Source organism: Delphinapterus leucas, chromosome 5 (assembly GCF_059928025.1).
Source record: "Delphinapterus leucas isolate spDelLeu-1000000601 "Yukka" chromosome 5, BTC_Dleu_Yukka2, whole genome shotgun sequence".
In the NCBI taxonomy this organism is placed as follows: domain Eukaryota; kingdom Metazoa; phylum Chordata; class Mammalia; order Artiodactyla; family Monodontidae; genus Delphinapterus; species Delphinapterus leucas.
The window spans coordinates 64,180,951-64,195,271 of NC_143133.1; the positions used below are offsets into that span (position 1 = coordinate 64,180,951).

Genomic DNA, 14,321 nt, shown 5'->3' on the forward strand with positions numbered 1-14,321 from the left:
AATGCAGTAATAGTGGCCTTGTCTTCAAAATCTTGGGATGTAGAGACTGCAACAGAATTGCTTCTGAGTAACTGAGACATAGAGCTGCTGATATAGTCAAGCTTGCCCCTTCTTGAGGAGCATCAACATCTGTTATTTTTAGGATTCTGCGTAGATTTCTTTTAAACTGGCATTCTTGCCTAATGATGTTATCTAGGCACCATTGGAGACTGAAAAAAATCTCTGCTCTGTAAATAAAGCTAATTAAACGTCTCTGTAAATTTAAAAAGGGGAAATACTTTAATTTTTTTCTTACTTAATAGTGTAAAAATTCTTTGAGCTAAGCTAAAACCATGGAAAAAACATGCTACTTTAGTGTTTAGCAGTGTACCAAGACTAGCAAGAGTTTGCTTCAGGATTTTGTTGAATAATTAAGATAATATTTTGAGTGTGTCAGGGCCATTCAAATCGTTGGTGTTGCATCACAGCTACCTTAACTGTTTTTAACATGGATCCTCTGTGCCTGTGAATTTACTTGCATGCTTGTACTTGACTTCTTAGGATGGGTAGCTGAAAAGACCACCATTTTAAGCATTTGAGAATTCTTAAATATGAGATTATTCAGAATTGAAGATGGTGACCTATTCAGAGCCTTTTTGTCCTTGTCAGCAGACTGGGACACCATATCTGTTTTTCCCCTCTTACCACACACAGCTAATATTCTAATAGTAAATTTCTCTCTTTGGTGGGGAAATGTGCTGAGGGACAGTATCCCTTGCTCCATTTTTAGGTTGTCCATTTGGAATGTTTTGTCACAATTCTTCACTCTTAGAACTTTCATATATAAGTAATAATGTAAAAAACGGAGCTGCCAGTTTCGTTTCTCTTGCAAAAACAGTAAAAACTTGATGTTGCAGTATTCCCAGATTTAATGAAAGAACCCAGCTTAATTTTTCAGTGAATTTAACATCTTTCTATTTTTAACCTGATGAATTTTTTCTTTGACAACTTGCAAGGGTGAAATCAACTGTTAGCAGTTTTTTAAGCCTAATTTTGGCTTTATAAGAGGTTGCTTTATCAGATCCTTTAAAGGCACTCTTGTGTGCATTTCCCCCAATTGACACATGAAAGCTGTGTTGGTGTTTTACTGTACATACTTCAGATGCACATAGGAATAGAAGTGTGTTATAAATCTAGCTTTCTTTATGATGTTTCTGATAATATGAGAATTGAAAACTTTACCTTCTCTTGTACATAGTCAGACTTTCTATACGTATTAAACTTACATTTCATTCTAAGTTCAAAAGTTTGAAAATTATTAGTTTTGCAAGCTCAAACACTAATGTGACCATTTTATGAAGGGTGAAATGGATTTGTGTAGGCTGTTCTATACATAGAAACACAGTTATTATTACATATTCAGGACCAATGCAAAAATAACAAAAATGTAATGAAATCAGAGTGAATTAAAGTAAGGCTGTATACTGAAACTCATATTATAAAAGGTTTGCTTTCTTCAAGTGTTACTTATCCTAAATTATAATGGTTAAGTGTTTGGAAAATAGTTTTGAACCATAAATTCAGCATAATTTCATTTGACTTCTCAATAATCTTAGAAGCAATAAAAGAACCATTATTAAATATATTGTAATGTTAAGATGTGGAGGTTCTTCCAACAACTTGTAAGGCTTTCCTAATCAATAGTAAACTCTTGTAGTTGATTTTATTGCATACTAAACACAAGTTGCTGTTTTTTTCCCCTATATGTTTGCTTAAGTATAAATTTCTTTATACAATCACTTCCTTTTGTTGTAGTTTAGTTACTTTCTAAAGATGCCAAAGGAAACAAGATTTTTCTTTATTTATTTTAAATAGCTAAAACCATGTACTTTTCTTTATATTTTTGAAGTAAGGTTGGAATTGTGTGAAAATGTGGACAGTTTTGTTCCATTGTTGGTTAGAATTAATTTTTTTTTTTAGTGGCGGGTGGCTTGGTAATATTAGTAATATTTGGATTATTTTAAATATCAGACACCTCTACCCAGTTTACTATTTGCCTATTTTATCAGGGTATATTTAATTGTCCTGTGGTTTGACAAATGAGAGAGAAAGAGCTGAGAATTTACTAAGGGTCAAGCATTATATACTTTGCTCTTGGAGGCAGCTATACCTTGCCTATGACTTTTATGCACATTAGCCCCTTAGGGTTTACTCATGTAACTACAGTTCAACATCCCCAATGCCCAGGAAATTGAAAAGTACAATATTTTGTATGAGAGGTTCTTCATAATGAATTTTTCATTTCTAAAATTTACCTCATTTACATTTAATGTGATAATCTCTTTCTTTTTCTGGTACATTTCCTACTGTCGCCTTCTGTTGTTTTGTTTGTTTGTTTTTGTTTTTTTCCTATTTTTCTACAGGTAGATTTATTTCCCAAACATAGAAATAAAGGCAGTTGCTCTTTTCTGTGGTCTTATATATGTTCGGAAAAAGAACATTAAAAGTGCGGGTCTAGGGAAGAGGTACCCTGATGGAAATTATTTTTATAATTCTCAATCATTTGTGATTTGTCAGTTGTGAAGGCCTCAAAAATTATGGTAAAAAATATAAATAGTTTTATCCCATTTAGGGCAGACACATTTGCTACAAGTCACTGATACTCCTATAGGCTTTTACTGTAATCAGGTCTGTTTCCTGAGTATGTGCCTGACCTTTAAAAGAACAAATAATTAGTTATGTAGTATTTCAGTACAGATGACTAAATGAATGAGTAGCAATTTGTGACCCAAATAAGTATACGGTAAGATATATAAATATTTGAGAAACTGGTACTAAATCAGATGCTCTGTGTTGGCTCCCCCAAATGTTTGGAATTGTGACTATGATTTACTTAAACACATAACACGTTCAAGTATATATATGTGTGTTTGTATTCTGACGATTTTGCTTTTGAGGAGAGTTATCTATGGAATGAAAGACATAATTTTTCTTTTTTTTGGAAGTATTTCACATTTGTGATTGCTGGTGGTGCTTAAAACTATGCAAAATAATTTTAAAGTATAAGAAAAAATTGGCAGATAAAATGGATATTGCTTATTTATGTACTACAGAATGCAGCATATCGTATTACTGCTGCTTTGTAAGTTTATCAATGTGAAAAGCAGTTCTTGGCTCTAAGTGTATGCCTGATTTGAGCTTTTAAAACTCTACAATAGGGGTATAATAATGTTCCACGATCCTTGTTAGCACAGGAAACAAAAACTTTTTTTTTTTTTTTTTGGTGTTTTAAAGATGGATTTGGGCTTGGAAGAGTTGGAGCCAGGTATACTCTTGTACCTAGATGGAAACAATGTTTGGATAGGAAAAGGAAGCTGTTTACAGTTAACTTGATTTCATGGAGTTTTACAAAATGATGTTGTATTTAATCACTTTTTCTAGTTCAAGAAATTTCAATTCCAGGGTACAAACCATTGATTTTAAAAATTTGCATTTCCATTCTTTTAGTACCAGTTAAAAATAAATGCTTAACATCAGCTATTTGCTGTCACTTGGGGAAGAAGGTAACTTGAAGTATTTACTGATAAATAGCCTTTCTTCAAGTGTGACTTTTCTGCCGTGTCTGCATATTATGTCACATGTTCTGTTTGCACTGTTGCAATATGGATCAAAAATCTTGTGGCATAAGGGTAGGGGAATGTCAGTATCTCACTTGTCCCATTTGTTCTGTTACTGCTCTGTTGGACTGATCTACCCTCATAAACCTGTGATCATCACCTAAATGTAAGTTGTGAATGTGTCACCTTTTGCTTGGTTATTTCAACCAAGCATTGAATATATACATATATATGTATATATTCAATGCTGCTGTATATAATCAGGTGTGGCACAGTTTATCGGTTTGGTCCTAGGGGGTGAGTGGATTCATATCATTTGCACTGTGCTGTTTAATGATCCTTGTGTGCTTGCTGTTACCTACTTTTTACAGGCATCATAATAAAAGCTAGACTATTTCTTTGGGGGGAAAGAGACTTATTTAATGTAATTTAAAGACTTTTCCAATAGAAAATGAAATACTATTGAAAATAATATCTATTTTTTAGCTTTCAGCAATTGATGGTGCTTTGTTGTGGTGTCTGCTGGAAGTCTACTGCCATTATAGGGATTTTCATTAACTTCACTGAGAAAGAATCTTGCTTGTTAGCTTCTCTAGATCTCTATTCTAAACAATCTGTTAGTGATGATAAATTCTATAGGAGGATCTATTCTGAGCCGTTAACTTCCTGTAAGGGGAAAATTGGGTGGGTTACCAGAAAGACTATTGAAGCAGGGTGGGCTGGGGGTGGAGGGTTGGGTATTTGTCTTGAGAATTAAAAACTACGAAACACTTTTGTACACAACTGATTTTTTAAAAAATAAACACATTTTTAAAGATGTTGAATTTTTTTTCCCCCTTACTGGGAATTCTTAAAAATAAATGCATGCATGTTTTCCCCTGAAAATGGTTTATATCTTCTTTCTAGGTGCTCATCAATAGACAGGTAGTTAAGCCTCCACATTGCTTTAAACAAGAAAAACAACCAGGTAGATATTTCTACTAGGCAAGTTTTACAGTAATGAGTATATGTTGATAAATGCAATAAATTATATTAGTGCTTTGAATTTTAAAATAGGTTGAAATTCTAATTAAAACTATTTGAAAATATAACACTATTTGGCTAGAATCTAATCCAAAATTTAGAGTAATACAGAGGTAGTTGATACTGAAAGTAATATTTATTTTCATGTAAGCACACAAATCTTTCTGGAAAGGGTGCCTATACAGTGGCAAGGACTCTGAATTGTTTCAGCAAGTTCTGGGTTATACTGGATAACTTCTGCCACTATTGATACTGATAATTAGAAGAGGCTATGTTGGTTAGGGTTTGTATTATTTCATATGGCAAACTGATTGTTAACTTTGTGTCTCTAGGGCATTTATTACCAGCTTTCAGCAGGCTTATGAATTACTATAGCCTGGAGATGGAATTGCTTCTCATTGGAATACCAGTATGAAGGGCTCTTTTCATGGAGCAAGCTATATCCTTACATATTAAAAATCAAGGATAACAAATGGAATTCGAGAGAGCCCTCATGCTAATCCTTAGCACAGGATGGTCAAATTGAAATGATAGTAAACACTTGGTATGTGTTTTGTTTCATTCATCAAAGAATTAACATGAATTCTCTAAAGTTTTTAGGAGTATCTCCTACAGTAATATACTATCTACTCAAGTATTCGTATTGTAATGTTCATTTCCCCTCATTGAATTTCAGTAAAAGTATATTAAAGCACAACTTTATAAATCTACTTAATCTTTTATCATAAATTACTTTTTAATAGGATGTTGACCAAAGTCAAGAAGGGCAATCTGTTTTAAATATTCAGTTTACAACACTTGATACTTGTAGAGGCTTTTTTCAAGATACACAGATAAAACAAGGCAAACACTATAAAACGGGGCAAAATTTCAGAAACTCAGAGTGTTTCATACTTAGTTAATATACCTAGTACTCTGTTTCTCCCTTACAGTGTAAAAGCTTAGCTACATGTACAGAATATACCTAATTTTTATTTAAGAGCAACAAATAGTGACTTTTATCTCCTACACAGCTAACATTCAGCTCTCTAGTTACTGTATTCCTCAGCTCTTCATCTTTAGTATGTGAAAAATATATATTCCTTTGCTATATACATTCATTATTATTTGTATTATATTGATAGATGAATGTCCTCCTGTCCTAAGTAGTACTGAGGAACAGGATTAATGACGTTCCAGTGGTATCTCCTAACCATATTCATAGAATTACAGAATTTTAAGGAAAAGGAGACCTTCCAGTCTCCTTTTTTAAAACAGATCAATTAAAATAAGTTGGATACCTAGAGTCACAGGTTATTTGGGGGGACAATCCCTTAATATTGTTATTTATATGTGCCTACTAAACCTGGTAGCTTTTTGAGACCTAAAATGCTATTCTTGTTTTCGTTAAAAATAGGAAATGTGGAGGGATCCTTTGCAAGCATGAAAAGGAAAACCAGTTCAGGTGAGAGTGAGGTCTTCATTCCAAGGGAAGTATATCCAAACCACTCCTCATGGTATGAATTGAATAGAATGTTTTGATGAACTAAGTTCAACTGTAGGGTTTCATGACTTCTACTGAAGTTGCTTTACATGCACCAGACACACTTTTTTTCTGATATTTGGAAGAATAGAATAAATAGCATTGTTCTTGGTTTATGCAACCCATAGAAAAAGATCTTTTAAACTGCAAAATCTAATTGGCCCTAAATATCATTGTATTCCATTACAGATACTTTAGTTCTTAATTGCATAATGTCATACTTCTGTGTACATGAGGAGAAGAGGTAGTTCATCTTTGGTTAGTTAAGATGTCATGACCTGGAGGTAAAACAAAGGCAAAATTTTAATAAGGAAACAAATTCAGGATAATAGTCTGCTGAGGTGACTATTAGCATGGTTGATTTTCTTCATTAAAAAAATTATTTTTCCAAATAATGTGTATTTTTAAAATATATTTATTTATTTTTGGTTACATTGGGTCTTCTTTGCTGCGCGCGGGCTTTCTTTAGTTGCGGCCAGTGGGGGTTGCTCTTTGTTGCGGTGCGTGGGCTTCTCTTGTTGCGGAGCATGGGCTCTAGGCACGTGGGCTTCAGTAGTTGTGGCGCTCTGGCTCTAGAGCGCAGGCTCAGTAATTGTGGTACATGCGCTTAGTTGCCCCACGGCATGTGGGATCCTTCCAGACCCGGGCTCAAACCCGTGTCCCCTGCTTTGGCAGGCGGTTTCTTAACCACTGTGCCACCAGGGAAGCCCCATAAATGTGTATTTTTAAAAATTAGTAGTGGCGAAGAGTCCACAGTGGAAAATCTGTGATCCTCTTCCTACCTCTACTACTAATCCATAGAGACAGTAGCTTCTGAATATCTCTGATTTTTGTTTTTGAGTTGTCTCCAGGTCATTAAGCAATATGCTTATTCCTCTTTAAGTAACTCTAGGCTTTGTAACAGTAAGTTAATTACACTTCTCTTCCATCAGTTATACCTAGTATCTCTTCACTCCCTATTTTTATCCCTAACCTTTATCTTCACTTAGTAATGGAATTTAGGTTGAGGGAGGGCTGTTGCATACACAAAAGCATTGAGAAAGTAGTGTGACTTTGGCTGCAGTGCATGTACAGGTAAGGAGCATTTACTCACTGAAACAAATTCTGTTGGAACTGAGGTAGAGGTAAGATTCAAAAGTAAACTGAAAGAAGGAGACTGTGATACCTAGATTGGGGTAGTAATTAAAAGATGAAGAGAGAGGGAGAGATTATTATAGGAAGAAAGAAAGGCAAGATGAAAGATCAAGGTTGTGAACCTTGATCACACCCTCCCTCCCTTGGAAGGGAGGGTAGGAGGGGAAAAGAGTGCCTGGGTGGGAAGACATGCATGTAGGGAGTGTAGTCAAAGACCTTGGCCCTAAATGGTAATCCTTTTAATTTGTTCAAGTTGCCAGTCCTACATTCTAGCCCCAACCCTTTCAACTCGATTCAGTAGATTGATATTCTCTTCACTGGGCCTTTGAGTAAACAACTTTTCTTCTCAAGGATACCTCCTTATACTGTTTATTACTTTCTACAGGTCTTAGTTGTGTTTTTTTTTGGCACTATCTAGCCATTCTTTCCTCCATATCTCTTTTCATTAAACTATTCATGCTTTTATTTCCTTTTCCTACTCTACTTCTTATCACATTTACAAAATGCTGCCTTCTGAATAGTCTGCATCTTTTCTTAACTCTCACAATTTGGGCCTGGCCTTCTAAATTTGTTCTGAAAATCCTACAGCCCTTCCAAATTACAGATACAAAAAAATGAGGCCCTGACTTGCCCAGAGATAACAAGACATTGTCAGACTGAGAACTTGGGTTTTCTATCCACTATATCTCTTGCTTTACTTTTATTTTTAAAAGTTTTAGTGGTAAAAATGTGCTAATTTCAGGAACCTTAGACTCAAAAAACTTTTAACTCTACATCCTAGAGTTTACTTAAGTATTTTGGAGTATTCTCTCCTTGCTGTGCTGTTTTTACACAATTAATAGTATATAATTGTCAATATTTGACTTTTTAAAACTGATAAGCACAGTTCTTTAAAAACTCTTGGGAATTCCCTGGCAGTCCAGTGGTTGGTTAGGACTCGGTGCTTTCACTGCTGGGGCCTGAGTTGAGTCCCTGGTCAGGGAACTAAGATCCTGCAAGCCACACAGCGCAGCCAAAATTAAATAAAGAAAAAATTAAAAATTCTTTACATGAATATTTTAAATAGTTATAAATAGGTCTTTGAGTAGGGCTACCATATTTTACATATCAATTACCCTATTAGATGTGTGGATGGTTTCCTGTTTTTCTCTATTAGAAATTATGCTGCCTGGACTTAATGTAATGGGTACCACTAATGTTTTAATACTAGCTGCCTCCTAAAACTCCACTGAAATGACATTTCTAAAGGTATAAATCTGTAGCGCCACAGAATGGAAGATGGAAAGCAGACTGAAGAGTAGAAACTGATTTGGCATAGTAGAGGAAGTTCAAACCTAAAAATTTGACTATGGAAGGAATGCTTATTTAGAAGCAAGCTGATTTACTTCTTAAGACTCAGAATAACCTAGAAATGGGAGAAAAAAGACACTGCTGAATGTAAGGGTGAGTTTTTGAGCTGGAAGTAGGGTTGATTGAAAGTCTATTCCTTTCTACCCAGTTAGGTAGGTAGATAGTTTACTACTGTCCTCTTACCATGGAATGAGAATTTCTGTCTTATGAATTTGAAACAAGTCTTCAGACTGAGAGATACCAGTCATAGATTGAAAATGAAGATAAGATAAAATTCTGTGTACTTGGATGGCATATTCCTAGTTTCTAGAATGGTGACAGTTAAGTCTCAAGGGAAAAGGAGGGAGGATCCTTTTCTGTAGAAACTCAGTGGTCCTAGAAAAATACCTCAAAAGGGATTCGGACATTTGAAGATTTTCCAGTGAGAAAGTTGAGTCCCCACCAAGTGAGTTTCAAAGTATGAACAAACTCAAAAATCACTAGATTTTTGAAGATTGATCCAGCACTAATAACCGAGACCAAAACAGGATTGATAACAGAAAGAAGAAAACCTGAAAATGAATGTTTTCAAAGGTAAGAAATCTATGTATCTATGAAGAAGGTACAGAATGCTTTAAAGAATAGATTTTATAAATTAAATAGAACTCAAATTAAAAATTAGTTAAAACATTTGAAGTTTAAGGAGTATAAGAAAGATTAAAAAATCCAAAAGTATGGATTTTTTTTAAAGAGGTCCACTCCAGATTGTCCAACATCTATTAGGAGTTTCTTAAAGGAAATGGAATAAAGCCGAGGATCAAGAAAATAATCAAGGATACTTGACACTCTTCACTTTGAAAGCACTCAGCACAATGAATGCAGTGAATGGGAAAAGACCCATAATAAGGCATATTTTGTTTCAGGACATTAGGAGAAATGAGAAAGTCTAAAAAACGGGATTGGAATATGGAGAGTGGGCCCCTAAAATGAAGTGGGAATAAGAATGGTATCAAGTTTCTCAGTAGTGCTATGGGAAGCAATGACCTCTAAGTTTTGAGTGAAAATTATTTCTAAGAGTTCTATTCCCAGCAGAGGTACCAGTGTAGAATAAAGATACTTTTATATATTCCAAGCGTCAAAGAATTTTTTTGTCTTCTCATTGTCCCTTTCTTGGTAAGTACTCGAATGACCTACTCCACCAAAATGGAGGAGTAAGCCATGCAAAAGAAAGATGAGATACAAACCAGAGCTTGTTATTTCTGGGATAAATGAAGAGAAATCCATAATGCCAGCTGTGCAGCAACGTTGAGCAGCCATTTCAGTACATAGAGGACTAGAAAGATGAAATAGTTTGGGGTAAGATTAATAAAATGAAAGAAAGGAACTGATAGATGATCTGATGGTAGCCAATAAACAATAGTCACAGTACTCTTAATTAGTCTTTCAGTGCCTCACCCTTAACCATATGCAAAAAACTAAGATAAAAAATTTGAGAAATGCGTTCAACATGAAACCAAGATGAAAAAAAAAATGGAGGAAACAATGTAGGGAACAGAAGAGTAGTTAAAAGTCTAGTTATTCTTAATTGACATTGAATTCTTTGCACCCATACAACACTAACAAGAAAAAAGGATCTTTAGGAAATAAGAACTTTAAAAAATTTTAAATGGTTATGGATGGGGCTTTCCTGGTGGCACAGTGGTTCAGAGTCCGCCTGCAGATGCGGGGGACACGGGTTCATGCCCTGGTCTGGGAAGATCCCACATGCCGCGGAGCGGCTGGGCCCGTGAGCCATAGCCGCTGAGCCTGCGCATCTGGAGCCTGTGCTCCGCAACGGGAGAGGCCACAACATTGAGAGGCTCGCGTACCGCAAAAAAAAAAAAAAAAAAAAATCATGAAGTTAAAAAATTGATTCTCAGACTTCCCTGGTGGCACAGTGGTTAAGAATCTGCCTGCAGACGCAGGGGACACCGGTCCAAGTGCTGGTTGGGGAAGATCCCACATACCATGGAGCAGCTAAGCCTGTGCACCAGAACTACTGAGCCTGCGCTCTAGAGCCCGCAAGCTACAACTACTGAGCCCACGTGCCACAACTACTGAAGCCCGCATGCCTGGAGCCCATGCTCTGCAACAAGAGAAGCCACAGCAGTGAGAAGCCCATGCACTGCAACGAAAAGTAGCCACCGCTCACTGCAACTAGAGAAAGCCCGTGCACAGCAAAAATGACCCAACGCAGCCATAAATAAACTTAAAAAAATTGATTCTCTTTCAAATTTATTTCTGTCCTGACAGGATTTAAGGGAGACCCAAAGCATTCCTTATAAGACCTCCATGATCTGTCACACACTTTATCACCACAAACTGCCTAAGGAACCCATCCCAAGAAGGAAGCTATAATCGTAACTAACTATACAACTTCTAGAGCTTTTCAAGACTAATCACATCGTGCTTTTTATCTGGCTTATCTAATTCATCCAGTTCAAGACTCAAAGGTTATTTGACCTAAAACATAGAGTTTTAACCGTAAGAAACTAATTCCTAATTTGACTGAGTCTTACTAACTGACCATTTCTCCACCTCCTTCCACCGTGCCCTAATTTTTAGAATTGTCATAAATAAAATTGAAGCTTGACTACTCCCTGAGCCCAGTGTTTCCCCCAGAGTCTCCTCAGTTGGTAGCTATACGTTTTTATGTTGACAATCATGTAATCTGTGAATAGAGGCAGTTTTACTTCATTTTCAACCTGTCCTAATAATTATGTTAGCTATAGGTTTTTTATAGATGTTCTTTATTAAGTTAGGGAAATTGCTTTCTATTTATAAGCTTAATGGATGTTGAATTTTGTCATGCTTTTTCTACATTTATTGAGATAATCATGAGGCTTTTCTTAATTAGTCTGTTTAAATGGTGATTAATTTTCAAATGTTGCACCAGCTTTGCATTCTTGGAATGAACCCCACTTGGTCATGACGTATTATCCTTTTTATATGATGCTGGATTCAGTTTGCTAATATTTTGTTGAGAATTTTTGCACCTGTGATCATAAGGGATATTGGTTTTTAGTTTTCTTGTTACCTTTGGTGTTTGCTAATGGTGGCCTCATAAAATGAGTTGAGAGGGTTTTCTCCTCTTCCATTTTCTTTTTTTGTTTGTTTCTTGGGGTTTTCTTTGGCTGCATTGGGTCTTCATTGTTGGGCACGGGCTTTCTGTAGTTGAGGCGATTGGGGGCTACTCTTCGTTGCAGTGCACAGGCTTCTCATTGCAGAGCACGGGCTCTAGGCGCGTGGGCTTCAGTAGTTGCAGCTCGTGGGCTGAGTAGCTGTGGTTCGCGGACTCTAGAGTGCAGGCTCAGTAGTTGGGGCACACGGGCTTAGTTGCTTCTTGGCTTGTGGGATCTTCCTGAACCAGGGTGCCTGTGTCCCCTGCTTTGTCAGGTGGATTCTTAACCACTGCGCCACCAGGGAAGTCCCTGCTCTTTTTTCTTAATGTAGAATCTTAAGTTCCTGATTTTAGAGCTTTCTTTTTTTTCTAATATAAGCGCTTAATGCTTATATTAGAAAAAATATAAAGCACTGCTTTAGATACATCTCACAGATTTTACTGTTATATTTTCATTTTTTTCAGATTAAATTATTTTTTAAATTCTTTTGAGACTTCCTCTTTGATCCAAGGGCTACTTAGATGATAGTATATTGTTTAATTCCAGATATTTGGTGGTTTCCCAGATATTTCTGTTATTTATTTCTAATTTAATTTTATTAGGATCCAATAATATGTTTTTTCAGATTTTTATTATTTTAAGTTTATTAAGATTTGCTCTATGGCATGGAACATATGGTCTGTTTTGGTGAGTGTTACATGGGTACTTGGAAAGAAGTATAACCTGACATGGTTGAGTGGAATATTCTGAATGTCAGTTAATCAAGGTAGTTGAAAGTGTTGCTCAGGTCATCTATGTCCTTATTAATTTCCTGCCTACTTGTACTATCAATTACTGAGAGGAGTTTTGAAGTCTCCAACTATGTTGATGGATTTATGTATTTTTCTTTTCATGTCATTTATTTTTGCCTTGTGTGTTTTGAAGTTCACTTGTTTTAAATGCATACACATTTAGTGTTGTTCTGTCTTGAGGAATTGACATCTGTTATTTTCCAGGGTCCCTCTTTATCTCTGATACAATTCCTAGTTGTTTTTTTTTTTTTCGGTATGCGGGCCCCTCACTGTTGTGGCCTCTCCCGTTGCAGAGCACAGGCTCTGGACGCGCAGGCTCAGCGGCCATGGCTCACGGACCCAGCCGCTCCGCGGCATGTGGGATCTTCCCGGACCGGGGCACAAACCCGTGTCCCCTGCATCGGCAGGTGGACTCTCAACCACTGTGCCACCAGGGAAGCCCCAGTTCCTAGTTTTGAAGTCTACTTTATCTGAAATTAATATAAACACTCCAGCAGGTAGTGTTTGCATGATACATCTTTCTCCATCCTTTTACTTTTAATATATCTGTGTCTTTAAAGTAGATTTTTTATCACTAGCATATATATAGTTGGATCTTGCTTTTTAATCCACTCTGACAATCTCATGTCTTTTAATTGGTGTGTTTTGACCATTTCCATCTAAAGTGATAACTTATATGGTTGATTTAAAATCTTCAGTAACTTTTTTTTATTTTTTGGCTGTGCCACGCACATGTGAGATCCTAGTTCCCCCACCAGGGATTGAACCTGCGCCCCCAGCAGTGGAAGCGAGGAGTCTTAACCACTGGATGGCCTGGGAAGTCCGTTGAGTAACTGTCATTAATCCCATACCCCACATTCCTAAAGATGAGACAGATACACTCACTGGTATTCACCTTCTTCTTCACCCAGTTTAGATTCCATGGGCCATCACTATAATCATCCCCTTATCGTTTGCTTCCTGACTTTTCCTTGCAATATTTCATCTCTGCATAGTCAGCTCCTATATATACCTGCATAGCTGTTTTTTACCTGGAGAAAAACAGTTGTGCTGTTACTGTGAACTGACAACCACTTTTCTGAAGTGGGCCTTTAGCACCTAGCTAAAATCTTATATCTCTCTGATCATTTCAGTCTTCCACTCTCTGAGGTGACTGTTGCACAGCTTACTTGCCTCAAATCTCCAACAGCTTCTAATTCCTGACAACTAATGAACTAATTTTTTTATATTGAGAGATAGAGCAAGGAGTACTAAATCTTTTCATTATCAAATTTATCTTCCTACCTGCATCTGGTGTTATATACTCTCTTCCTTCTTATCTATTTAAGGACTTTACTCCCATCTTTCTCCTGCATTGTTAATTTCTCTTTTTTTACTTTAACATACAAACTGGGTATTACAGCAAGTCCCCGACATACAAACCTTCAAGTTGCGAATTTTCAAAGATGTGAACATGCATTCACATGTCCAGGCTTATAAGTTAGTTCACGTGTCTGGCATACTTTGTCACGTGTGTGCATCCTCTGCAAGTGGTTGTGTTTTTGTGTACTTTACTGTATAGAGTACAGTAGCACAGTATCTTTATTTCAAGCCCAGGATGTCTGGAAGCAAGCATAAAAGCAGCAGTGATGTAGCTGGTAACTACGGTACTTTTCAAGGTAGTGTACTGTAATATTAAAAATGTTTTCTTAGTTTTTGTGTCTGTTTTTTTATGTATTATTTGTGTGGAAAGTATTTTTAAACCTGTTACAGTACAGTACTATAT

At 36.3% G+C, this 14,321-nt stretch overlaps 1 protein-coding gene across 6 annotated transcripts in view; it reads left to right on the forward strand.

Annotated features, from left to right (window-relative positions):
- UBE2K (ubiquitin conjugating enzyme E2 K) overlaps positions 1 to 14,321 on the forward strand; it is a 108,800-nt gene that overhangs the window by 77,245 nt on the left and 17,234 nt on the right. For 5 of the 6 annotated variants that reach the window (XM_089911806.1, XM_022565662.2, XM_089911807.1 and 2 more), the window contains one exon: positions 1 to 14,321. This exon is cut by the window's right edge and continues 17,234 nt beyond it. In XM_089911806.1, the coding sequence (XP_089767932.1) occupies positions 1 to 75 (75 nt within the window). In that variant the 3' untranslated portion in view covers positions 76 to 14,321. The other variant, XR_016393261.1, reaches the window with a different exon arrangement.